General features: G+C 60.3%; 1 protein-coding gene across 3 annotated transcripts in view; it reads left to right on the top strand.

Moving 5' to 3' along the window:
• The window catches only part of RGMA (repulsive guidance molecule BMP co-receptor a), a 42,945-nt gene extending 27,584 nt beyond the window's left edge, over nucleotides 1-15,361 (top strand). For all 3 annotated transcript variants that reach the window (XM_032391896.1, XM_032391895.1, XM_032391898.1), the window contains exons 3-4: nucleotides 6,296-6,810; nucleotides 14,243-15,361. In XM_032391896.1, coding sequence (XP_032247787.1) covers nucleotides 6,296-6,810; nucleotides 14,243-14,965 — 1,238 coding nt within the window. In that variant the 3' untranslated portion in view covers nucleotides 14,966-15,361. The remainder of the gene's footprint in view (nucleotides 1-6,295; nucleotides 6,811-14,242) is intronic.
• Nucleotides 15,362-26,179: the final 10,818 nt, after the last annotated feature.

The following is a 26,179-nucleotide window of genomic DNA, read 5'->3' as shown; positions in this document are numbered from 1 at the left end:
CAGGGGTCGGGGGGACGGGAGCCCCGCAAGTCTGGTCCCAGCCAGTCCCTGGCCTCTTGCAAGCCATCCCCCCACCCTGAGCTCTAGCTTCTCCGTCTGTAGTCGGAGTGCTTGGCCGGGAGCCTTAAACGAGGGCTCACCATCCATTTGGGGGGTGGTCACTGACCTGAGAACCTAGGGGTGGCGATGGCCCTACGTCAGGACCTGGGCACGGTCAAAACACATCTCGCTGTTGGGAATTTCAGGACCTGAATCCTTCTCAGCTGGTGTCCCCAGAAAGGTAGGGCACAAGCACTTTGAAAAGCAGAGAAAATAGCCCCCCAAAGCCTGTTGGCTGTGTGAGCCAGGCATGCGTGCACATATCAAATGGAGAAAAAAATTCTTGCCCGCCAATTCAGAGTAGCCGTGAGGATCTGGCGTTCGAGCGGTTTGCAGTCCACACGGGCCGGGGAAGATCGGGGCGTCATTATTGTCATCATTGTTTCCTTTTTGGAGAAGCCTGTGTGTCCTGTGGGTCACACCCCCTGCTGCCCCCACTGCACGCGCCGCCCCTGCCCCATCAGCCCCCTGAAGGGCAGAGCCCCTTCTTCGTTGTCTTTGTGGCCCAGAGCCCATGGGCTCGGCCTGGTGTGTGTGGAGGTACCTAAGGTGAAGGAGGAAGGGGCTATGTCGTGCCGCTAGGCCTCAGTGTGCCTGGCTGCTGAATGGGCCGTCGTAGGGTTAATGGAGATACCTGTTACAATGTGCTGCTCAGCCTCGGGAACCAGTAAGTGCTCAGCACACATTAGCTGTTAGGTAGATCTGAGTCTGCCCCACAAATTACTATTTAAGCGAGCCAAGTTAACACAAAACTGACTTCCACTGAGCTTCCTTCCAGTGTTCTCAGGGTTTGCTTACATCAACTGCACAGGTCCCTGAAGCCACTGATGAAAGTCCTGACGCATCTCCGTGGCACAGAGAGCAACACTGAGCTCAGAGAGGTTAGTGGATTTGCCCATGGCCACACAGCACTGAGCACCAGAGCTGGAATTGGACCGTGAGCATGTGCCTCTAGAGCACATACGTTTAAACCCTCCCCACCAGCACCGCCTCCCAAAGTGAGGTTCCCCCGCTTCCCGAGAATCTCCAGCGTGGCATTGCCCAGTGACACAAAACCTGTCACCGACCGCCTTGTTGACCCTGAATTCACCCCGGTGCTCTGTCTGGGTGGGGAAATTGCAAGTGCTCTCGTTTTCTTTGTGTCACGGAACCCAAGGTCTGTTCCTTTATTCGTTAACAAGAGCAAAAGCGAACTTGTTGACATTGTGCTACAGGACCCAAAGTTTCTGATTCCACCATCTCTCAGAAAACGTCTGGGTGGAAGAGGCATCGTGGGGTGCCTCGGACACCAGAGAGGAAAGGATGGCTGCGGGAGAGAAGGCGGGGCCCCGCAGCAGGAGGAAGAGACTGGGTCCCAGGGGCTGGTGGGGGGGAGGGCAAGCAAGAGATGAGAGCTCTCTTCACCGCCTCCCCCATGCCCTGTCCCCCTCAAGAGCTGGGAGAGTCATCCCAGCCCAGGTCACCCCTCGGTGACCACAGGTCCTTTCAAGGAGCGGGGACAATGGAATAGGGGAAGCCGAGTCTACCTGGTCTTCTGGCCCCTGGCCAAGTGAATGTCTCCAGTGATCTGGCTTCTGCAGGGGGGGGAGTCAGGAGGGCCCAGGAAGGGGAGGAGAGACAGGGCAAGGCTTGTAGTTCCCGAGGCTGAAAGTCAGGGTGCCAGGCATGGTCGGGTTCTGGTGGCAGCTCTCTAACTAAGCTCTCTAACTCACACCTCCTTGCTGTGTCCTCATGTGGCCAAGGGTGAGCCCCCCTCTGGTGTCTTTTCCTAGGAGGACACTAATCCCATCATGGGGCACCCACCTCATGACCTCATCTGAACCTAATCATCCCCCAGAGGCCCCCCCTTTCCAAGTACCATCATATTGGGGTGGGGGCTTCAACACAGGAATCTGGGGGGGACACATTCAGTCCATCGCATCCTCCCCGGTGAAAGACAGTGAGTGTGGTGGTGGGTGAAGTCATCCCAGGTGCCCTTGGGAAGTGTGGCGCCCAGCCAGTCATGGCCGATCCGGGTGGGCTGCAGGAGTGGGTGGTCAGTGCACTGAAACAGCTGTATGCACACTCAGCCCGTCCAAATCCAGGTGGGGGGCAGAGCCCAGCCAGGGCCCTAACGTGAGGACGAGGGCGAGGTGGGGGAAGGGACACTCCGGTCCAGTGCCCTTCCTGTCCCCTCCCTGTCCCCGCCTGTGATTTCTAACCTCTTACCTCACGGGCGTGGAGGTGTTTATCCCCCTCTGAGACCTTTGCCAGGGCCCCCGTTTGTTGAGCACCCACGGGGTCCCAGGCTGACCAAGTGCATCTTCTCGTTCATCCCTTGGCAACTCTCTAAGGTGGGTGCTACCTCCAGTTCATAGATAAGGAAAGTGAGGCAGAGCCAAGTTCCCACAACTACTGGTAGGGGACAGAGCGGGACTTTGAGGCAGACACTCTCCCTCCGGTGCCCACTGCCCACCACCCCATCTGGCCAGCGTCACCTTCACACCTCTCCAGGTCTGTCCCGGGTGATAACATCGGGAACATTCTCCAGACTGCTGAGAAATGGGATCAGTGGGACTTCATGGGAGCGAGGGGCTGGAGGAGTTCACCCCTGTGTGGACCCTGCCTAGGGCGGAAGGCCTACCTCTTGGGTGCAAGGGCAGCCGCAGAATGACCGCGGTCGCCCCCTGGGGGTGGTGGGCGGAGCTGCCATCACCACTCTCGGGAGGCTCTGAGAGGGGGAGGGGAGCAAGGGAGGGAGCCCCACTGAGTTTGAACCGAGAGATGAAAGGCCTAGTTTCCAAGGGCCCAGGGCCTGCGGAGGGCGGCGGGGATGCCCAGGACTGCTCAGGGTTGGCAGCTGTGTCCCTGCTGGGCTTGCACCTTGGGAGAGCCGCCTCCTCCCTTTGCCCCCCCTGCACCCCCCTCCCACGCCAAAGGAAATGCCCCAATCACACACTCCAGACTGGCTGGGCTCCAGCAGGTTCGAACTTGGCCCTTTCGTGACCATTGAAAAGAAAATGGCCCAACTCTAAAGAAGTGTGGCCAGAAGTGTGACCAGCAGCATGGGCCCCCCTTGGGAGCCTGGCAGAAATGCAGAGCCTCGGGCCCACTGAGGCCTGCTGACTCAGCCCAGGCGGTTGGTGTGCATGGGGAGGTTTGAAGAGCGCAACAAGCCTCTGTAGAACCTTCCTTCCTGCTGCCGGTCTGCATGCCTGGCCACTGAAGTCCCTAGGGACTAGGAGGATTAAGGGCCAGCCGCATCTGTACTGGCAGATCCCACTTGATGACCCCCTTTCGGGGCACCTCTGTAGGATTTCGGTCACGAACCCCAGACCTACTGGAGAACTCTGCCTCTGGGAAGCTGCTCTGAGCCATTTTCAAGGCTGTGAAGACATCAGTCTCCTATCACCACCTGCGGAGTCGCCCCTGGGTGGGGAAAGAGCCACCAACGGGGGTCAGGAGTGAGACACTCCGCATACCCCACACTGTCTGTGTGCAGGCTGGTCCTGCCCCAGGCCCCGTTCCTGACCCCTGCCTTCTAGCCGCTGCCCACGCTGGAAAGCAGCCCCTGGGAACTGGTCTGCAGGGGGCAAGGCCACAGAGCACCTGGGGACCACGGGCCTCGCGGCTGGTGGGGGCCTCTTGCAGGGAGAGGCTGAAGGTCACTGGTGGTGAAGCGTGCCCTTGAACCACTCAGCGGCTGGCGGGCGGAGGCGATCGCATGTGCTAATTGTATAATGTCAAGGAACTGCCCTGGGTGTGGGCTCTCAGGCCCAACAGGCCAGATGCAAAATCCTGCTTCAGCTTCTTCCCAGAGACCTGGGGCCAGAAGGGCAGCCAGCTGAGCCTGGCTGTGCCCCTCAGGGAGGCGGGCAGGGCCGTGGGGCCTGGGGCCGCGGGGAGGGCTGGCTGAGCTCAGGCACCAGCCGGAGACAGAGTAGCTGCGACTTGGCTCTCTGCTGTCCCGGGTCAGCTTTGGCAGAGCTGAGCCCCACACAGCTCCTGCTCGGGTTGCCACCGTCTGGTTGTAAAGGGGCCGGTGGTGGCCTTTGTCCCCTTCGGGCATGCCGAGCGCCCGAGGGGGACCCGAGCCTGACTGCAGGCAGGGCTCCCGAGGCTGGCGGGCTGGTGGGCGGTGTGGGCACAGCCCGGGTGGCCGCCACTCAGCACAAGCCCGTGTGCCACTCAGAGCGTTTTCTCAGACGTCCCGATCTCCGTGATTCTGAGAGAGCATCGCGGGTCAGCACACCCTGCGCCCGGAATCGGGGGGGCTGCCTGAGCGGGCCGTGCGTGGGGGCAGCCAACCAGAGACGGAGAGTAGGTGGCCCCCCAGCGTGTTCCTCTGCACGGCCCCCCTCCACTCACACCTACCCCCTCTCCTCACCTCACCTCCACTGTGAGGGGCTCCTTCACCTTCTCCCACACAGGCCACATTAGCCTTTTGCAGGGTCGGTTGGGCCTTGCGTGTCTTCTATAGTTTGGCGAAATATGAAGACAGCAGGGCCAGAGAATCTTCTAGCTGCCTTTCAAGGGACACCTGCCCCCAAGAGCACACATCTGTGGGAGGGAGACCATGGGGGGGGGGCGGTTCTCAACAATGCCTTTCCCCTGTTCACCCCAGGTGCCTCTTCATGGCAATTACCCCCCTTACTTACCAAATCTGCTTAACTCTGTAGTTCTTATATCACATTTGCTTTATTTTTCCTAATACACATTTAAGTAAATATGTAACCTCTCAAAAGAAAAAATGTCCACACAGACTTCACCGGAAACAGCCTCGTTTGTCAGCAGTGGTGACAAATACAGGGGAAGTTAGGAGAGGAGCCCGAATGTTAGGACGAGCACGGGCTCCCCCGTGCCCAGGTGCGTGACCTGGGCAGGTCAGCTTCAGCTCATGCAGGGGCCTGCCGAGGCCTAGATCTCTAAGAGATAGGCCATCCAGGTGTCCGGGCACAGGGCCGATGCTCAGATGTTCCGTAGCCTGCCCTTAGGTATTTCTGTCCCTGGCTTTATTGGCAACTCGATTTTGGAGGTAAAAGGCCAGCACCAGAGAAGCAAACTGACTTTTCCAAGGGTTCTCAAGCCTGGCTAGGGGCCCGGTCAGGAGCGGCTGGAGCAGTCGTTCCATCCTCCTGTTGATCACTCCAGCTTTGGGCTGCAAGCGCCGAGGCCAGGCCTCCCAGCTGGTCTGCCAGCCCCTGTGCTCCTGGAGCCTGTGTAGAAGAACCTTCCTTCCTGCTGCCGGTCTGCATGCCTGGCCACTGAAGTCACTAGGGACTGTGCAAAAGAATCGGGGAGGCCAGGAAAGGGCAGCCTCCAAGATTCAGGTGTGTTAAAGCCACAGTTTTCAGGCATGGTCCCTCGTAGCTAATTGGCACTAAAGTCTCAGAGCTTGTGAGTGACTTTTAAAAAAACCATGAATTAAGGCCAGATCCAACGCTATCGCTCTCCGTTGCTTCCCAGCATGCTCTCCTGAGCAGGACAGAGGAGGGAGGGATGGAGCGATGGCAACCAAGAGGGAAGCTGCCCTTGCTCTTGCAGACAAGCTGGCCGGAACCAGGCCTTCTGGGACTGGAGCTCATGGAGTAATCATACTAGCCAACGTTCACTGACCTTCTGCTCTCGTCAGTGCCATTCTTGGTCCTTATCCACTCTGACCAGCCTCATAAGGTACATACTACTATGACTCATTTTCTAGGTAAATCTAACGAGGCACAGAGACGTCCAGGGCTTTGTACGAGGTCACACAGTAGCAGAGCCCAGCACACATAGTGGGCCTTAATTCCCAGCCACATTTCTGCTGAGCGTGCCACAATGCTTGGGGGTAGCTGTGACGGTGTCAGCAGATGTCAAAGGCCCAAGGGTGGCTTGTCAGCTCCCGGAGTCCGGCTGCCCAGGAACACTGACCACGCCGCAGGTGGGAACTGTGGGAGGGGCCTCCACGGGCCCTGGCGGCAGGCCGCTCTGCACGCCCGGCCGCTTGGGGTCCCCCCAGGCCGGAGGAAGGCTGGGAAGGGCAGGTTCCGCACCGCACGCCCGCCTGCGGGGATTATTTGCCATCGGGGCGCGAACGTGCAGCGTGGGTGGCGCGTCTGGGAAGAGAGGTCCTGGGGCGTGTGCCGGCGGCGCTGGCCCGCGCGGGTGAGGAGGCGGGAGGCCGCCGGCTGGCCTTGACAGCGTGTCCCTTCCTTCCCCCCCCCCCACCCCCCGCCAGCCGTGTCCCCGTGCAAGATCCTCAAGTGCAACTCTGAGTTCTGGAGCGCCACGGCGGGCAGCCACTCCCCGGCCTCGGACGACGCCCCCGAGTTCTGCGCCGCGCTGCGCACCTACGCCCTGTGCACGCGGCGCACGGCCCGCACCTGCCGGGGCGACCTGGCCTACCACTCGGCCGTCCATGGCATCGAGGACCTCATGAGCCAGTACAACTGCTCCAAGGATGGCCCCACGTCGCAGCCGCGCCTGCGCACCCTCCCGCCGCCGGGCGACAGCCAGGAGCGCTCCGACAGCCCCGAGATCTGCCACTACGAGAAGAGCTTCCACAAGCACTCGGCGGCCCCCAACTACACGCACTGCGGCCTCTTCGGGGACCCGCACCTCAGGACTTTCACAGACCGCTTCCAGACCTGCAAGGTGCAGGGCGCCTGGCCGCTCATCGACAATAATTACCTGAATGTGCAGGTCACCAACACACCTGTGCTGCCCGGCTCGGCCGCCACCGCCACCACCAAGGTAAGGGTGAGACTGAGGCTCGGGTGGCCCTGCTGTCACCGGGCCCGGACTCAGTGAGGCTTGGGCGGCCCTGCTGTCACCGGGGCCCGGACCCAGACACCGCGTGCAACCCCCCCCCCCCCACCATGTTCTTATTTCCAGTAAATGGGCTGATTGTTTACAAAGGAATGTTCTAGAGGGTCTTTGTCATGAGCTAAAGCGACCGGGAACCACCTCTTCACGTTGCCGAGAGTGTGATGTTTCTCCAATGCTGGATGCTGCCTGCTAGGGGTTTGTGAAATCAGTTTTCTGAGGCCAGAACCCAGCAAAAGCATGTCACTTTTTTTTTTTTTTTTTAATTGGCCAGGGTAGAACAGGCTGGCCTAACCAAACACCGATAGGAAAGGCAGCTTGCCAGTGCGTCGTGCGTGGGAAGGGTACACACTTCGGGAAGCGGAGTTCCGGTTGTGCGCATGCGCGTGTGTGTGCTTGCGGACCTGGGCAAACGCCGGGTGCAGGCGTAAGGGAGAAACACGGCCCAGAGCACTAGGCTTCAGGCTTTTGGACTATTTCTTGCCCTCCAACTGCATTTTGGTAGAACTCCAGTATTAAATCCTGATAAAAGAGAAGCCCCTGTGCAGGTGTGTGTCCATCATTGCCCGCAGGGAGGGAGAACTCCGACCGTCCTGGACACGGGGACCCAGCACCCCGGGAGGTGACAGCGGTCCTGCCCAGGGGTTCTCACGTTCGCACGTTTACAAACTGAACAGATTTTAGAAGATAGTGATTCCGGGCCCCCCTCCAGGCTGGTATGACACCAGATCTCTGGGTGGGCGCGTGTGTGTGTGTGTGTGTGTGTGTGTTTTTTAAAGCCCCAAGTGATTCTGGCATGGATGGGGTTAGGGACCCCGGCTTAGAGGCCAGGGCTCTAGGATGCTGATGGGGCCAGCAGGCTACCGTCCTGCCCTTTCTTTGCCCCATGCCTATACGGAGAGGTAGCAGCCCCAAGGCAGAGCGGCTGTGGTATCTGGGAACACGGGGAGATGGAACAAGCCAGGATAGAGAAGCAGCTTACTGAGCATCCCAGGGGCCACCCATGCAGCTTTCCCTCCTCCCTCAGGCCAGCACTGCCTGGCTGGGGCAGCTCCCTTTGACGCATCCCCAAAGTGGGATGTGCCTCTCTGCCCAAAGTGCAGTGGGCTGGGAACGCTGAGCTAGCATTTGACCTGGGCCGGGTGGCTCTGTAGATGGGCATGTTCTCATTGGCCGTGAGTGGCTGTCCCCATCTGGCACCCCAGAGGCCGCAGAGAGCCGGTCATCTTCTGACCCCAGAAGGCCTCAGTCTCTGGGTGGCAGGACTCAAGTCCTGCTCACAGGGCCACAGCCAGAGGCAGCCACGGATGTGGCCCATGGCCCAGGCACTTGGACACCCCCATCTTCTCCCTCCCCTACGTGCTTCCAGGAGGGTCTCCCGTGACCCCCTATTCAGACCTCAGCCAGAAGGAGCAGCCTCAAGGCCAGGAGGCTGGTGGGCTCTCAGAGTGCAGGGGATGGGGACCCATGTACCACCTCAAGGCCTGGCCCACCAGAGCCCCCGGGGGGTTCCGGATTGGCGGTGGGTCTGTTTTCCTAGGAAAAGCACGTTGCAAAGCGACACGTTGGGCAGCGCCAGGCTGGTCCACAAAGGGCGTTTCTGTTCCTTCCTGTCCCTCCACGTCCCACAGGAGGACAGCGAGGTGACCTGGCAGTTGGGAAGATTCCCGCCATCTCCCTCTGCCCTGGTGGCCCCCGCATGCCTCCAGAGGGTCTCTTTCTGGGCCCAGCTGCAGGATAAGAAACAAGTGGGTCTTTGCCCTGTGGACTCCCTAGCAGGCCCTTGGCACCAGGCCGTGCAGCCTGGTGGGTGGCAGAATTATGGCCAGCACTCTCTCCAGCCTGGCCGCCCTCTCAGCCCTCCGCAGAATGAGGGGGGGCCCTCGTCAAGGACCCAGCCACCTTCCCTGGGGCCCCTCCACCTACCCACCTCCCTCCTTCCCTAGAGCCAAGATAAATGAACGCCGGGAGCCTGAGGCTACAGCTTCTAAATCCAGCAGCAAACAGACTGCGGGAGGGAACCCCGCCTCCCTGTCCCACCCTGGCAGGGGCACACAGGGAAGTCTGAGGATATGAGAGCGACGTGGACCTCAGAAGCCCGGCCCCTCCTAACCCAGGCTGGTGTGAGCACCAGATGTGATAACAGAGCCAAGCATAGACCTGGGAGGAATTGTGGTTTGTGACCGGCAAGGCGGGAGGGGGGTCCAGGAGCCTTTAGGCCACGTCCCATCAGGTCCCGCAGGCTGGGGTGACATGCCCGGGCTTAGAACCCCTGGATACCACACTCAGCTCTTCCCAGGCACAGCCTGGGACCCTGAGCCCAGCGATGCTGTCCCCAAACCACAGGGATTAATGATCCAGGCACTTGACGGTGTTCTTCAAAGGCCCACTCGGCTCCAGGCTCCCAGGCATTGGGCAGAAGTGCCCAGTCAGGGATGGGAGCACCTCTCTTCCTATCCCAGCATGGAGGCTCCAGAGAGTAGGGGGCTCCCCAGCAGAGCTTGACCAACCCAGCCCCTCTCTGCTGTGACCTAGGGTCACCTCAGTCTCCCCAGCAGGCCGAGAGCCCCACAGCCTTCTGTTACCTCCTCACCAGCCAGGAGGCAGCACGAGGCTGGGCCCCCGGAGACCCAGCCGTGACAGGGTCCGTGTCTGTGGCCAAGTCGGTCCCAGGCCCCCGAGCAGACCGGGTTACCCGGGTGAGAGACACCAGTCTCTGCTCTCCAGCGCCCTTGGCCTGCCCGCGCCTGTTCTCTTGGGCCTCTGGTGCGCAGGTGCGTCAGTTTTGTTCATTCGTTGATTCCGCAGACGTTGACGAAACACCGCTTTGGTGTCAGCCTCTGTGCGGGGGGCTTCCTCCCTTGTGGCCACTCCCAGGCTGATCATGGAGGACCAAAGCAGGCAAGGGGGGCCTTGGGGTGGGTGCAGGATGCTCTGCCCGGAGCACTGGGGAGGGCCTCCCCCAAGTCCTTTGCAGAGCTTGGCTCGGAAGGACGGGGCCAGAAGACCGGCGGAGGGACGGGGATGGGAGGGCAGCCTGGAGCCTCAGGGGAAGCACAAGAAGCCAAGGGGCTGTTACCTCTGAGGGGGTTTTTGTGCCTCCCCCCAAGAGCCCTCTGCCAGGCTCTTCTGCCCACCTGAGCCCACTGCCCTCGGCCCTCCCCTCACCCCGAGGGGCCTTGGCTCGTTTCCTGGGACCCCGGCAATATCCAGCCCAGCCCATCCCTCCGATCTCGAAGGTGGCCACGATGCCGTGTTTGCAGGCCCAAGCTGACATTTTAGCCAGCCTCCTGCCACCATGGGACTTCCTTCTGTGCTCAGCCCCCAGCTCCACCACCCTCCCTCCAGCTGTGCTGGGAGCACCCCCATTGTACAGATGAGAAAACCGAGGCTCCGGAAGGGGAGGAGCTCGCGCCTCTGCCTTCCTCCCCCCTCCCTTGTGCTGGTTCTGCCTAGAACTCACCATCCGTCCCACCGCCTAACTCGTCTCCTTGGTCTGTCGCCCCCTGGAGGGTGAGCTCCTTGAGGACAAGGCTCTCGGACTCTTTGCCCGCCTTGTGTAGGTACAGCCCCTAGCGCCGGGCCTGGCGCGGTGGAGGGGCCTCGGGCCCCCCTGGGAAGGGGGGCGGCCAAGACAGGAGTGGCAGCCGTACCCGTGGCCGTACCCGTGGCAGAATTATGGCCAGCATAATTATGGCCGCCCGGCTCTCGACAGGCCCCTTCATGCTGTGACTTGTGGTGGAGTCCCTGGCGCTGGTGCCAAGAAGAGTCTAGCAGGCTGTCAGCCTTCCAGGAGCCTGTCTCCGCGAGAGATGACTGTTAGAGGGAAACCAGCTTTTCCTGTTCCAGGAGACGGATAGCACTTGGAAACCAGCAGCCCCCCACCCCCACCCCCCTGCTCCCCGGCACACCAGGCAGGGACACCGGAGCCCCCCGTCGCTCGCCCCCCCAATGGCAGGACCACCCACTGCCCAGACCACCCTGGCTGCACCTCCCGGCCCCCCACAGGCAGCCTCCACATCGGGGCGGGCGCCGTGGGATCGAGAGAAGGAAGCAGCAGGAGGTGGAGCTAGGAAGTGGGCATTTTTGTCGGCCAGGGATGGCAGGGCAGCGGCAGGCTCCTGGGGTCCGATGGGTAGGGCTCCAAGTGGGATGGAGGGGCTGCGGCCACCTGTGACATCCCACAGCAAACCTGGGGTGCACTGCTTCACAGGACCGGGCGCTGGCCTCCCAGGGAGGCATGGGGACATCGAGTCCGGTGCCCAAGACGCCGTGCCTACCCCGGGCCTGGACTCCGCCAGGCCCCCCCGGCCTCCAGCTTCGGAGCACCAGCCCCTCCTCGTGTCCCGTGTGGACAGCAGAATGTCCCCGTCCATCCTGACCATTCGCCGGGCCCCAACAGGCACAGCGCCAGGGGCCCCAAGACATCCAGGGACCCACGAAAAAGCTTTCATTCGTTTTCAAGTCAGAAGGGAAAGTCAGCATCGTCCCGCCTCGACTGTATTAGTCTTGACACCAGGGTGCTCACAAAATGTAATTTTAATATCTGTGTTGGAGGAGGGGGCCCACAAAGGCCCAAGAGTCTGGAGTCCCCGACATCCCCAGCCGCGGCCTGCCTCTCATCCTCAGCTTTCTGAGTATCGGGCTGGGGTTGGGGGGGAGGAGTTTCTCTCTGAAGGTCCAGGCCCCTCGTGCACTCCCGGCCCAGTCACCCGTACGCTTCACCAGTGTGAGCAGTGATGAGACAGCCTGGACACCTCCAGCCGGGCCCTCCATACCCTGTTGGTTTGGCTCAGCCTAGAACTTTAGCTCTGCTCCTGAGGCTCCAGGCTGAGGCCGCTCCCTGCCTGCTTCCCCCTCGGCCTCCTGTCTGTGCCCCTGGCCGCCGCCAGCCCCCCCCCCCCCCCCCCCCCCCCCCCCCCCCCCACCTCCCGAACTGTAGCCACACTGCCTGGCCTGTGGCCCGGCCCCAGACCGTACCCTGGGCCCCGGCCTCTCCGGACCCTGGGCCTGAGCTGAGGTCCTTCACAGCTCTCCTGCCTCCCCCTGCCCGTAGGACCTGCTTGCTAGGCCTTCGTTGTGCCCCTCCCACTGCCACATCGCCCAGGGCGCCCGAGCACAAAATTCAGCCACGGCCAGGACATCCGGGGCCCCCTCAGCCTGCAGGTATGGTACCCCCCAGGGATCCCATTACACAGCTGGCTGGGCCTCTCCCCTCCTGGGGACAGGGGACAAGTTCTAGGACTGGTGGCCCAGGGGGGTGAGGGCAATGCGCAGGTTAGGGGTGGGGGCTTAGCAGGGGGCCCCAAAAGGCCTGGGTGCCCTCTTGCCCCATGACCCGGCCTCCCTCCCTGGCCTTGGGCCGGAGTTCAGGTTCCAGCTACCCTTGGTTCAGGGGGCAGGGGTCTTCAAGCCACCGGTGGTAAAAAGTTGGCACCTGGGCATAGGAATGAAGGAGGGGTGGTGGTTTCTCTCCCAGATTGGACTCCTGTCTCCAGCCCATGCAATCTTCCTAGTTAGGATTATGGGGGGAAAGAGCAGCCTGGCCCTTCAGCCAGGATAACAAGGGGAAATGCTCGCTCCCCAGGCTGTTTGTCTCCATCCTTCTCCCAGGCCTCCCACCCTGGGGGCTTGTGGCCAAAAAGAGCCCAGGGGCTGGAAACCAAGAGACTAAAGCCGTTCTACCTCTTGCTGGCTGTGTGACCTTGGGCGAGTCCCTTGACCTCTCTGAGCCTGACTTTCCTCCACTCTGAATGGGAGGTCATGTCATCCTCCCCTGCAGCGCCCCACAGGACTAGAAGATGCAGCAACCGCGCCTGCGTCTGTGGTTCTCAGGAGGACGGTTACTTGTGGAGCCCCCCACCATCTGCTTCTCCTCCAGCAGCTTGGCGCAGCCCCTCATCCCCCGCTGCAGGCACCAGCAGACATGGGCCTCCCTGCTGCCCTCGTGGGGGCTGCGTGCTCACCCTGGAGCCCCCCCCCCCCCCCCCCGTCTTCCTTTCTCTGACTGGTGCCCTCCTCTCCTTCTTCCCCCTGCTCACCTCCGAGGCCTGGCTGGGTGACCCTTCAGGGCAGCCCTGCCACAGTGGCCTCTGCAGGCCTCGGCCTGTCCGTTCTCTCTGTGAGCCTGAGTCTGTCCTCATCCACCTGCCGTTACGCTCAGCCAGTGGCTGATGGCCCTTTGGAAGGCATCTGGTGGCAGGTCCGCGGGCGGCTTGAGAGATCACGTGAGATGGTTGGGGACCAGCTTAGTTGCCTGTCGCTGCTGTAACAACCACCACAAATTCAGGGTTTCCAACAAGCAGAAATGTCTGGTCTTGTAGCTCTGGAGGTGAGAAATCTGAAATGAGTCTTTCAGGGCTAACACGAAGGCGTTAGGAGGGTCCGTCCTTCTGGAGGCTCCCGGGAGAAATCCGTTCGGTGCCTCTCCCAGGCTCTGGTGGTTGCCAGCATCCCTGGGCTATGGGCACCCCCAACTCCGGTCTCTGCCTCTGTGGAAAGAGCCTTCCCCTCTTCGATGGTCCCCTCTCCCCCTGCCTCCATCTTGGGAGGACACGCGTGATTCTATTTAGGGCCCATCCAGCTAATCCTGGATAACTTGGCCGTCTCAGTGTCCTTAACCTAATCACCTCTGCGAGGTCTCTTTTGCATAGAAGGTAACATTCGCTGGTTCCAGGAATTAGGGCCTGGCATCTTGGGGGCCATTACTCAGCCTCCTATAATAGATAATGAAGTTTTATTTTTAATTAGCTGTGCTTTTCTTTTTATGGTCCACCTCTATATATAGTAAATGAGCTGGTTTTCTATTTAGGGGAGTGATTTAAAGTTCCCATTCTAAGTCCGTTTTTTTTGTTTTTGTTTTTGTTTTTTGTTTTCAATAAAACAAGTTGGGTTTTTTTTTTTTTACTAAGTTTTTAATTCCAGTATAGTTCACATACAGTGTAATATTAATTTCAGATGTACAATATAGGGATTCAGCAATTCCATACATTACTCAGTGCTCATCAGGATAAGCGTGCTCTTCATCCCCATCACCTGTTTCCCCCACCCCCCCCACACCCACCTCCCCTCTGGGAACCATCAGTTTGTCCTCTATAGTTAAGAGTCCGTCTCTTGGTTTGTCTCTCTCTCCTTTTTTCCCCTTTGTCCTAGAGTAAAACAAGTTGTTTTAAAGAAAAAAATTAAGTGCATAATAATGCAGGTGGCACCAAAAGGTGACCAAAATGGGGAGGGACGGCTTGGGGCATCATGGGGGCTCCTCCTGTCCCCAGCATCGCCAGCGTGGGCTGGGCCTCCCCCGCACCACCATCTCGGCATCGCTAACCCCCTCTCTCCATCCCCTTCCCCCTCCTCCCCCCAGCTCACCATCATCTTCAAGAACTTCCAGGAGTGCGTGGACCAGAAGGTGTACCAGGCAGAGATGGACGAGCTCCCCGCCGCCTTCGCCGACGGCTCCAAGAACGGCGGGGACAAGCACGGGGCCAACAGCCTGAAGATCACGGAGAAGGTGTCAGGCCAGCACGTGGAGATCCAGGCCAAGTACATCGGCACCACCATCGTGGTGCGCCAGGTGGGACGCTACCTGACGTTCGCGGTCCGCATGCCCGAGGAGGTGGTCAACGCCGTGGAGGACCGGGACAGCCAGGGCCTCTACCTCTGCCTGCGGGGCTGCCCCCTCAACCAGCAGATCGACTTCCAGGCCTTCCGCGCCAACGCCGAGGGCCCCGGCCCCCACAGGCCAGAGGCCGCCAGCCCCGCGCCCGCGGCCCCGGACACCTTCCCGTACGAGACAGCCGTGGCCAAGTGCAAGGAGAAGCTGCCCGTGGAGGACCTCTACTACCAGGCCTGCGTCTTCGACCTGCTCACCACGGGCGACGTGAACTTCACGCTGGCCGCCTACTACGCCCTGGAGGACGTCAAGATGCTGCACTCCGACAAAGACAGGCTGCACCTGTACGAGAGGACTCGGGAGCCACCGGGCCGGGCGGCCGCCGCAGCGCTGCCCCCCGCCCCCCGGCCCCTCCTGGGCAGCCTGATGCTCCTCGCCCTGCTCCCCGCCTTCCTGGAGGCTGTGGCCGCGTAGGGCAGAGAGGGGCGGCTGCCCGTCCCTGAGCCGGTGGGCGGCTGCAGGAGGGCTGGGGCCGTCGGGGCCCACGGGGGGTGGGGGGAGGGGACGACCCTGCAGGGTCTGCAGGGGTCAGGAGAGGAGGCAGCCACTGGCCTGCGGGCTGTGGACGGTTACCTCAGAGCTGCCCTGGGCTGTGTGCTGGCAAGGGCTGGGGCAGGGGGTGGCCCCTCCCCCCCCACCCCGCCCCCTCCGTCAGGGGGCCTTGAGAGGTCGTGGTGACTGGTGCTGTGATGTTTGTGACAGTTGAGCTGTGTGAGGGGGGGAGCCGCTCCCCTCCACCCGCCCCGCAGTGTGAATGTGCAAAACAGAGCCCCTCAGGCCGAAGCCCCCCACCCCCGCCCCGCCCGAGGCACCGGGGATGGATCAAGGCCGGCCCCCCCCCCCCCCCCCTGCAATGCACTGAAACAGGCCCAGCCAACCACTGCCCGTGCCCGCCACACGCACACACACTCACACGAGCACACTCGCACACACTAAGCTGAGGGGCTGAGGCATCCGCGAGGCTGGACCCCCCCCAGGCGGGGCCTCCTTTCCCCTCGGGCCTTAGGACGACTCTGGGGGGCTGCTCGGCATCTTTAGCAAATTGTCATCCTTTGACCCAAAGGTTGTGCCCGCCTGGTGCCTTCCTGCCGTGGCCTGCTTGTGAGCCGAGGAGAGACTCCCGCGCGCAGCCTGGCTCCTGGGTCCCTGCTCCGGGTCCCTGCTGCGGGTCCCTGCCTCCAAGCCTGCAGCTGGGCCAGCAGGGGCTGTCAGCAGGAGGTCTGAGCGACGACACTCACAGGCTCCGATGCTCTTCTCAGGCTCCTTCCCTCCCCGCCCCCCAGTCCCCCCCTGTGCTTAGGAGGTCATGTCCTCATTTCTAAATGTCTAAACAGAAGTACCCCTTGCTTTCTGTCCCCTTCTTTCCGGCAGGTGGCAAGAGCCCCCGGGCAGGGGAGCTTGGGCCGCAGGGCGTGGGCAGGAGGCGCAGTGGACAGGGCCAGCTGGCCTGCCCTGATCCTCTTCGTTCCCCTCACCTGCCCCCCAGAGCCCCGCTCCCCACCTGTCCACCCACATCTGCAGGCTGAGGAGAGGAGCAGGGTCTGCAAGCTTCTCAGCCCTGAGCATCCCTGGCTGGTCTCATCCCTCGAGTCCCCTCCCTTAAGCCCGTGGCCACACAGCCAGGAGAGGGGGGCTTGCTGCCGAGAACCCTGGCGCCCACCTCCTGCCATCCCGGGCTGCCCATCCGAGGAGCCCCAAACCAGTCCCGCCTCTGCTGCTGTCCCAGAGAACCCAGGGACCAACACCGGGCCAGGCTCCACCCCCAAAAGGGGCAGGAGGGCGGTTCCCACAGCCCCCACACTGTCCTGGCCCTTCGGTCTCGGGGCAGCCCTTCTGCTGTTCCCCAGGGACCTCTCATACACTGGCGCAAGAGGCTCCCCGCCTCCCCTCCAAGAGGTCCCCTTTCTCTGCCCGACCCCAGGGCAGGCAGGTAGGAGGCTCGGCCCCGGCCCGCCCTGCTGGTTTTTAGATGGTCCCTGTGTTGGAAGTAAAAAGTGAAGCACTTTATTTTGGTTGTGTTTGATTGCGTTCTGCTTGGAAGTGGGGACCCCTCACTGCGTCCTTGTGTCTGCGACCTGTGTAGAGTGTCACCGCATGTACATATTGTAAATTATTTATTAACGGCTAAATGCAAGTAAAGTTTGGGGTTTTTTTTGTTTTGTTATTTTCTTTTGGACTGCGTGTTGGAATTTGCTTTCTGAATAGACTGGCTCCTTTGGAGGGGTGGAGGGTTGGCTTCGATGGGGGGGCCCCTTATGGTATGTGCGTCCGGGCATAGCTAGCCCACGTGTGTGCACACGTGAAGGGGAGTTGCGGACGCTTGTGGAGCGTGAAGCCATTTAACACAAGCTCCCTACTTCTCTAAAATTACTTTTTCTCCTATGGGGCTTGAGGGCTCCAAGTGAGGCTGGAACAGTTTTGAGGACAGATGATGGCCACATGGCGGAGGGACATGAAGGGGGTGGGGGGCACGAGGTTGGGTGGGCTGGCCTCAGACTCAGGATGATGCCGGGTCAGCTGCCCCCATCAATCTAGGAGCCCTAGAGCTGGGACTGTGGCTACTGCCCTCCCGCAGGTCCCCTGCTTACACAGCCCAGGGCCAGAGTGATGGCTCTGCAGAGGGGATCAAGGCTTGCTTGGGGCCAGGTTCCCTACTAGCTGTCATCACATTTCACCTTTTAAAAACCAAGCAATGAGTCAGGAACAAATTCATGCCCATCTTACAGACAAAGAAACAGAGGCTCAGAGAAATGAATTGATTTGCCTAGGGTCCTTAGCAGGGCAGGCCCAAGAGGTCCTTTTGTCCTGTCTGGGACTGCTCTTAACACCAAATGTCATAAGGGGGAATAGCAGCACCGTTAAGCCAGGCCACATCCCGGGGTTCTCCCCTTTCCTAGCCCTGTGACCTTGAGCAAGTCACTTAACCTCTCTTGAGCCTCTGATTCCTCCTCTGTAAGGTGGGGAGTGCCTATCCCATAGGGTTGTTGGGAGAATCGGCGAGTTAATTCCTGTAAAGGACTCAGGACGGGGCCTGGCACACAGGGAGTGTGCCAGGGCTGGTATCCCTGTTTTCCCAGAGCAGGAGGGGTTGAGTGAGGCGGTGGGTGGGAGGAGAGGGGAGAGGGCCACACAGACCCTGAGAGCTTGGGAGGGGGGTAAGCTGAAAGGCTAGTGAGGGCAGGAATCCAGAGAGTGAGCGTGTAACCCATCCAAACCGAAGAAGAAGGTCAAAGGCAGGAAGGGAGAACCTTCTAGAACCCAGGTTCCCAGAGGGAGCGTGAGATTCCAGGCACTGGCAGGAAGAACCAGACTGGAAGGGACAAAATGAGTCCGAACATACCTACACATCTTCTGTTGCCCCAACTGTCAGGACCGGTAGGCCTCTCCCTCTCTCTCTCTCTCTGTGTCTCTCTCTCAGTAGTAGCCGGGGTTGGAATAACTCACGGGGGAGGTGCCACGGAGGCAGCAGAGTCTCTGGCACTTGACCAGCGCGGAAGAACCGATGATGGAGAAGCCAGGGCACACAGGATTGAAACTAAAAAAAATCCCGTTCACCATCAGATGAAAATGCTACGGCACTTGCCAGAGAATATTCTTGGTTTGGAACTCGTTCAGGACCCTAAACTTAACCAGCTGGAACTCTTTCCCAGTACCATGCTACTAGTCGCCCATGAACATGGAAATTTGCATTTCATCATGAATATGGAACACGGAGTCTTGAGCTAAATGATCCCCAAGAAGTGGCTTCAGCTTGCACTGCGGGCTGGGTTTGGAGCAGCCTCCTCTGCCAGCGAGATGCGTGCGGGCCAGCCGGCCTGGAGGTAAAAGCATTAGCAGATGGAGGTGCGTCTCCCCTCGCTGCACCCCAGCACTCTGATGTGTGGCAGAAACTCTTGGAGATTTTGTGTGGCCGACCAGAATTCATCAGGAGGGAAGGGCTGCTAGCAACACATGCATGAGAGTCATTCATGATGAAGGGGGCAAATTCTGGGGTGAAAACCCTCACCGGGAGCCCTGGGCAGAGACGCATCCGAGCCCGGCGTGACTGGGGCTCATCAGTGATGCCAGGGAGCCCCGTGGAGCGGGGCGGGGGGGCCGCGGCACTTGGTCTCGGGCTGCAGGCCCGCTTGGCGTCCAAACTGGCTCTGCCCGTCACTAGTTGTGTGGTCTCCTTTGGATTTTTGGAGCCTTGGAGTCCTTGTTTGTAACACGGAATTATGAGTCCCTCCCTCCCGAGGTCATTACAGAACTGCAGCGAGCTCACGCTCACACACCGCCGCGCACGTGGGCCCCCGAGCGGCCCCGCGAGGCCGCCCAACGTGGCGCTCGCCTCCCTTGGCAACGGCGCACGCTCTGCGTTCGCGCGCGCACTCCTTCCGGGCCGCCTGCGCTGGGGGCGTCCGGCCGAGTCCCCACGGACAGAGTGCCCTGCGTGCTCGCTGGACAGACCGGTCAGCGCACAGTGACACGATCGGATGTCCCCGGGGGACAAGCACCGCAGGGGAAAGGGACGCGGGCTCCTCAGAGAGAGAGAGAGACCCACCCGGATTGGAGGAGGGTGGGGAGGAGCTTTCATCCCGCGGTGTCCGGGGCGGGGGGGGGTACCCCTGAGCAGATCAGCTGCGTGCATTTGGGGGACGAGCCAGGCAAAGAGCGGCGGAGACCCTTCTGGGCAGAGGGCCTGGCCCGCCAGCGGCGGCGTTCGAGGGGCAGCAGGAAACTATGGGGCTGGACGGCCTGAGCGCACGGACCAGGGTCCAGGTGAGGCTGCCGAGCGGCCGGAGGGAGCACCGCAGGCCCACCAGCGAGGGACGGGGACGTGACGTTTTGTTCCAGCTGCCGGAGGAGGCCCTTTGCCGCTGTGGGCAGGGGCGGGAGGTGTCCAGCTTGGGTTTTAATGGAATCCTTCCAGGGAGAGAGAGGAAGCCGGGCGCTCCGGCACGTGGTCAGAAGTGGGATGGGGGCGTGGGGTGCCGGAGGCGCCACGAATGACCCACTTCGGGGCATAACACGCTGGAGCTGCGGGCGGGGTTTGCGAGTGGGAGAACCGGGGGTGGGTGCTGAGCGCCTGGGTAAACTGTGGCGCCACTCACTGAGCCACGGGGGAGCGCGTTTGGGACACAAAAAGCAAAATTTTACTTTGGGACACATTGGAAACCACATGCAGCTGAGTTGTCTTTAATTATTATTATTATTATTATTATTATTATTATTACAGATTTTATTTCTTTATTTTGAGCGTAGGGAGGAGCAGAGGGAGAGGGAGAGAGCGAATCTCAGGCAGACTCCCTGCTAAGCCTGGAGCCAGTGGGGGGCCTCCATCCCCTGAGGCTGAGATCGTGACCTGAGCCTAAACCAAGAGTCAGATGCTCAACAGACTGAGCCACCCAAGCGCCCCTGGATTGTCTTTCAAATTCAAATTAAATGATGTACACTTCCCAGGAGCAAATGTTTACAGAGCGCAGGGCTCATAAAAGGAACTCCCAGAACCAAGGGAAGGTGCTGTCCTTGAACAAGCTGGTTGCAGTGCTGTGGTTGGTAAGATTGGAAGATGTCACTTGGTGGCTAGTCCCAAGGCCAAGCTCCAGCAGAGAATCTCACACCTCAGGGGGACCCCAGGCCATATGCTTGGAAAAGGACAGCTGGGCTCCCCAACATGGGGCCTTACCCCAAATACCAAATTAGGCAGGGACCAAAGTTCTGATCGTGATGGGAAAAATGGTATTAAAATTGTAAAACGGAAAATTCAAAGAATAGCAAGGAACCCCTGGGAGGGGCGTTATCGACTCCCCACAGCTACTGGCTGGTGTGCGGGAGCCTCCATGGGCTAGAAGGAGGCTCGTCCCACTCCTGGACTTGCCTCTTGCTGGCTGCGTGACCCGGGACTTAAGTATCCTTGTCTGCACAAGGAAGGTGGTGGCCCTCCCACAGGGATGCTTGGGAAGACTCATGCAAGAAATAACAGAATATAGGGAGCACGCCCCAAGCAAGCCTTACACCCCAACAAGCATCCACTCCCTCCCCTTCTCATCCCACCGGGTCACACCGCCGTCGGGGGCTCACTGCCTGAGCCGGTGTCCAGGGGAAAGCTCCAGCACGCCAGGCAGGCCCCTGGCCCTGCCTGCTCCCAGGCTGACTGAGATCGGGACAGTCCCACCCTCTAGCCTCACGCGCGGGTGTCTCCCACCAGACACCAAGGGCAGGGACCCTACTTTGTGCCATGGGTTCATCTCTTAGGGATGCTCCAGAAATCACGTCTCTTTGGCCTGGTTAGCCTTACTTGTCCAACTCTTGAAACAATTGAAGAGTTCTTTGTCCAGCTCCCACCTCGGCTGGAGAAGCTCCGTGTTCTGGCCAGGGGTCGGTGGGAACCCTGCACGCCCTAAGCAGGAGTCTAAGGACCTCTAATTCCATGGAGGCCCCCATTGTCTCTGGGGAATCGGCCCCACCCCGCTGAATCTGTGGGCCAAGAACCCCGCTACCTGTTGAAACAGCTTCCCCTCAGCTACCTTCCCCATCCTTCCGGGCTTTCTGCACTTTTGACCGTTTGATCACTTCCTGCCTGTGACCTGGATCTACGCCCTGAAGGAAAGGAACAGAAAGGAACACTCTCAGGAAGGCCCCCAGCAGAACGGACTTAATTAAGAGATGGAGCGCGCATACAAGGCGTGGCGTGGTGGGGGTGTTTCTGGGATCAGGGGACGCCATCCCAAGCAGCCTAGACCCCAAGGCCAAGGCTGGCACATCACCTTGTCCAGAGGAACACTGGGACCGCTCATGGATTCTTCCACATTCGACCCATTCCTGCTCACCTCATGCCTCCCTCCCGCAGGAACCAGACAGAGCCCGCTTAAGGCCTGATGCGTTTGCTTTGTCTAAAGTGGTGGTCAAACCTACTGACCGTGTGGCAGGGGTGAGATGCAACCTCATTCTCAGCGTCAGCACCTCCACCAGGAGGGCACAATCCCAGCACCTCCCCCACCCTCTCCTCCTGCAGAGCAAACACCTACATACGACCCTGACCTTGAGTCTTGCAGTTGCTTTGACAATTTTCATGACACCCCCGAAGGTAGATGCCATGGCCTAGTTTCCAGATGAACACCCACACGCATGCCACCTACCTGCTCTTCCCTCGAGGGCGGAGAAGGGGCTCGGTGGAGTCAATCCAGGGTTCTGGTCCTGGGTTAGCAGGGAGTGAGGCCAGACCCCCGCCGGGAGGCTGGGTGGGTAGAGGGACTTCAAACCGGGACCCTGAAGAGAGGAAGGATGGGAGAGAGGATCCCTCGGATCTGAAGTCTGAGAGGCTTAGGGTTCCAGAAGGAGACAGCACCAGAGTGGGTCAGCAAGGTCCAGGGGTGGTCATCAGCTTCCCCAGGTGGGGGAACAAGGCTTCTCAGCAACCCCAGACATGACCCAGCTGCTGCTATAGACCCCACCCCCATTTTAACGGAGACTGGAGTCACCCCAGCATGACAGCTACATTTTTTGGCCCCCTGCCATGAGTCAGGCACCCTGCCAGGTATTTGATCCAAGTGCTGATTTATCGTGGTGGAGCCCCCTTCTGGCCACCTCCCTCCTGGAGTGCAGGTGGCTTGAAGCCCAGGCTCCATCCAAGAGAGGGGGGCTTGGTTCGCAGGGCTCCTGGGTGGCCTTCAGGTCTAGGGCTGGGGGCCTGGACCACCAGAAACCAAATGCCAAGGTAAGGGCCAGGGCCCCTCTCCCCTGGGCATTACAGGACAACGGCAGCACCCCCCACCTCACCCCTGCAGGAAGGATTAGGACCGAGGCACAGGGCCTGCCAGAACATGATGACAGGGGTGCAAAGGTGCTTGGGTGACGGTGGAGGCAGCCATTGAAGGAGGCAGTGACAGGGTGGCCCTGAGAGGTGGGAGGAGTTTGGGTGGAGTCCAAGTTCTAACACTCGCCTGGATGGGTGACCTGAAGTCTTGGGGCCTCCCAGCATTTCATGAAGACGAGATTATTAAAATACAAGAAAGCAATGGGCCGGGCCCAGAGCTCGACCCCCAGTAGCCATCAGCAGATGGTGGTCTCTGCTCACAGGTGCATCCCCCCGGGTGGTTTCATTTACTCTCAAGTCTAGGCCACGAACAGCTCAGGGTTCCCAAACATACCTGGTGAACGTTCAGACCCCTTCCAGGGGCCAATATTTCTCCAGGCCCTCCCTCCATGGCTGGAGTTTTTATAATTCATGAGGCTAAATATAAATTCTTAATTGTAATAAATTGTAATTATAGCTCCTTTCAACCATAAAACCCAGACACATTTACTAATCAAGCCCAAACAAAACTACAAAACCTTGTGACGAAGGTGGGGTTGTCCAGGTCCCTGTCACTGGTGCCAGGGAGTGACTCGGGTCCCCTCTACTTTCCACTCTTCGGACCCTGTGAAACCTGTCGCCGTGCGTCCCCCTGTCCCCCTGGGTAAGGAGCACTGACCCCTTGGCTCCAATACAACCCTAGAGTCCTGGGTTCTTTTCTCCTTCCCGCTCTTCCAAATGATCCAGGGTTTGCTGAAATTACTTCTTTAAAATGTTCATCAAAATGGAAACCCTGGTCTGAGCCTCCGCCTGCTCAGCCCCCCAGGGCCCCTTCTCTGGGCATCTCACAAGACAGGGCTCCAAGCCCAGCCCCCACACGGCCCACGCGGAGGCCACAGCTATGACAAAGTGGAGGCACCAGGGTGGGCCGGGGCTCTGATGGCATCTGTGGGCACAGGGCAGGGACAGACAGGAACGGAAACGGGAACAGCAGGGGCCGAGAAGGCTGCTCAGAGGAAACCACGCTTGAATTGCATCTTGGAGATGAAGGAGATTCGTCAGGCCGGGGGAGGTGATGGAGGGGTTAGAGGGACCGCAGCCTGGAGGCCAAGCTCTGCCTCGAGTATCTGCAAGAGGCTGCAAGAGCAGTTAGGGGGCTCCCGGAGAGTGGCCAGCAAGGGCAGGGCACAGAGGGCTTCGGCCCCAAGCCAGGGAGCTTAGTGCTAAGCGGAGCGTCGGGGGAGCTGCAGTGGTGCCTGGGCCTTGTGGCTCAGGACGTCCCTCTGGCGGCCACACGGAGGGCAGAGGGGGGCGAGGCCGGACCCCGAAGGAGCAGGAACCCGCGCGTCCCCCAACCATTGTGTCAGTGAATCTGCGGCACCCTGGACGGAGAGGGCGGGGCCGCGGCCGGTCAGCCCCGCCCCCCGGGCCTCCTGCGGCTGGAGCAGGTGAGGCTGGCCTCGTCCCGCCGCCTCTCCTCTCCCCCATCCCCTGTCACACTTCCTGCAGGGGTGAGGTGGCTCCCCGCCCCTGGCTCCCGCGTGCGCTCTGCGGCCAAGGGAGGCGGCCCGCCGGGCCAGAGGAGTGACGGGGAGCCTCGCCGGGGGGTTGTGTAAACTTAAGTGTTGGCCGCGAGGCAAGCTGTTTGTGGAAATCTGCTGCCCCCTGCAGGAAGATTCCAGAACCACATTCACTCAGGACCCTCAGTCCGGGAAGGGATGGGAACTAACTGCCCCTCTTCCAAACACGAGGGGCAGGCCCCCAGCTCTGGTGGCCGGAGTGGTCTCCGCTGGGCCTGGGGATGTCTCAACACCGCCCTCTGAGAAGGACGACAGGTGCCAAGCCCATCTCACCCACCCTCAGTGACCTCACTCACCCCACCAGGGCCTGGCAAACTCCGCTTATCCGACTTCTGTAGGTGCGGCTCGCAGAGGGAGACAGTAAGCCCGAGAAGGCCAGCTGGTTCAAACCCAGCTCTGTCCCCTTCCTAGACCCATGCCTTCCCCGACCCCCGGTCCCTATGACTGTCTCCTCTCTTCTTGGCACTTAAGTGACATTTTGTCCTTCTGTTGTTGGGTCTAGGTGTGCCTTGCCAACCCTCAGTTCAGAGGGTGGGGCCCTCGTCCTGGTTTGCCAAATGTGCGTCCCCAGCTTCCAGAACAGGGCCTGGCCCATGGGAGGCGCTCAAGATCTTGGTCAAGGGAAAAACTTTCTCTCTCGTGACTGTCTAGTCCCCACGGCACTGTGAGCTCCCTGCTGGGCCTTCCTAGAGGGGTTTAATCTCCTCCTAGAGAGAGCCCTCTTGCTGGGCCCCTCCGGTGAGCTGGGATCCGAGAGGAGCAGGCCCTGCTGGTCTCGGAAGGTTCTGGGCCGAATGCTAAGCCGGGGCTGCCCTCCGGGCTGGGCAGGTGCCCTCCTCAGTGTCCCCATCCCCCGCCCTCCCAGCAGGGACTGGTGAACACTGTCTCCCTCTGCGTAGGCCGTAGGGGGGGTTACAGGCCTTTAACACCACGCTCTCCCGGTAAAACCACGTGAACCCGAGAAGCCAGCTCCTTCGTGTGCAAATGAAGATGCCCAGGCCACCTGCCCAACTGCACACAGGGAGGGGCCGAAGGGAGACAACGCACGCCCTTCCTGCCAGCCCCCTGTAGACCCCCGGGCCCCCCCAAGGCCACCATGGTGCACAGGGTCAGTGCGCACCGCGCTGTAGCAATGACAATCCCCTTTTGCGTCACAAAAAATTTTAAGAAAAAGATACCAAGTGCGAGCCCTCCATGGGGCAGCTGGCTCCAAGCAGGGGATATTCTGCCTGCTTTTGAGGGGAGAAGGCTGCAGGTCGCAGACTCGCCCGTGTTCCCGCACAAAACCAGATCTCAGGGCCACACAACCAACCGGGAAACACCCAACCCTCAAGCCTAAGGAGGGGGAGTCCCCCAGCACCATGAGGGGCCTGATTTCTACAGGGCCAAGAGCTTTTATTGGGTCGGGCTCTGTCTCTTCCCCAAGGCAGGGAACAGAACAAATACACAGGCAGGTTGGGAGGCGACGGGCCGAGCGGGATTCCAGCCTCAAGGTGTGGCGGGCAGAGCGGGCGCGGGGCAGGCAGGGCAGGCACGGGGCGGGCGCTAAGGCGGGGCCTCGAAGGCAGACCTGGTGCTGCTCCTTTAAGAGCCACAGGTTGGAATCCCGAGTCCAGACCCGTCTGGCAAACTGCAGGGCCTTGTGTTTCAATAAGTGACCTTTCTGTTGGTGCTAATTGAGGAGGACTTGCTTTGATGCCAGACATGCGAGGCCCCGCCAGGGAGCAGGGAGGGGGCCTGGGCCTGCTGCTTCCAGTAAAAGGCAGGCTTCTTGGCAGCCATGGGTTTAGAAGCCGCGTTGCTATTGTAAATCATAAGCTGATTATTGCAGCGCTTTAAAGTTTCCCAAAGCGGTTCCAGCCGAGCTGTGAGTTGCAACACGATTGCTAGTTGTTTATCGAGTTATCGGCAAGAAGAACCCTCAACTCTTCTTTGAGTCTTTGACTCAAGAACTCTAGGCGCTAAGAATCCCAGCCTCTCCTTCCCGCCCAGACCAGGATGAGCGAGGGCCCCTGCCACCAAGCCTCCGGGGTTGACGGTCACGGGAGCTGAGTGAACACACGGGTTTATTTGGTATCAAGAATTGAGAGCCTCGCAAAGATTGGAGTTTGGTTTTGCAGTCCCCAAAGTACTAGCAAAACCCCTTGGGTCTGGCAAACTCCTCCAACTCCTACTCAGACGGGATCTCCACCCGTGGGCTGTGCCACGCTTCCTCCGTCTGGGCCTCGCAGGAGCTGGGCCTGCCCGTGTGCCAAATTGCTAGAGTTAACA

Source organism: Phoca vitulina, unplaced genomic scaffold (assembly GCF_004348235.1).
Source record: "Phoca vitulina isolate PV1807 unplaced genomic scaffold, GSC_HSeal_1.0 scaffold65, whole genome shotgun sequence".
Classification (NCBI taxonomy): Eukaryota; Metazoa; Chordata; class Mammalia; order Carnivora; family Phocidae; genus Phoca; species Phoca vitulina.
Note: the sequence above shows the minus strand (reverse complement) of the source record. Positions and strands in the feature narration are given on the sequence as shown.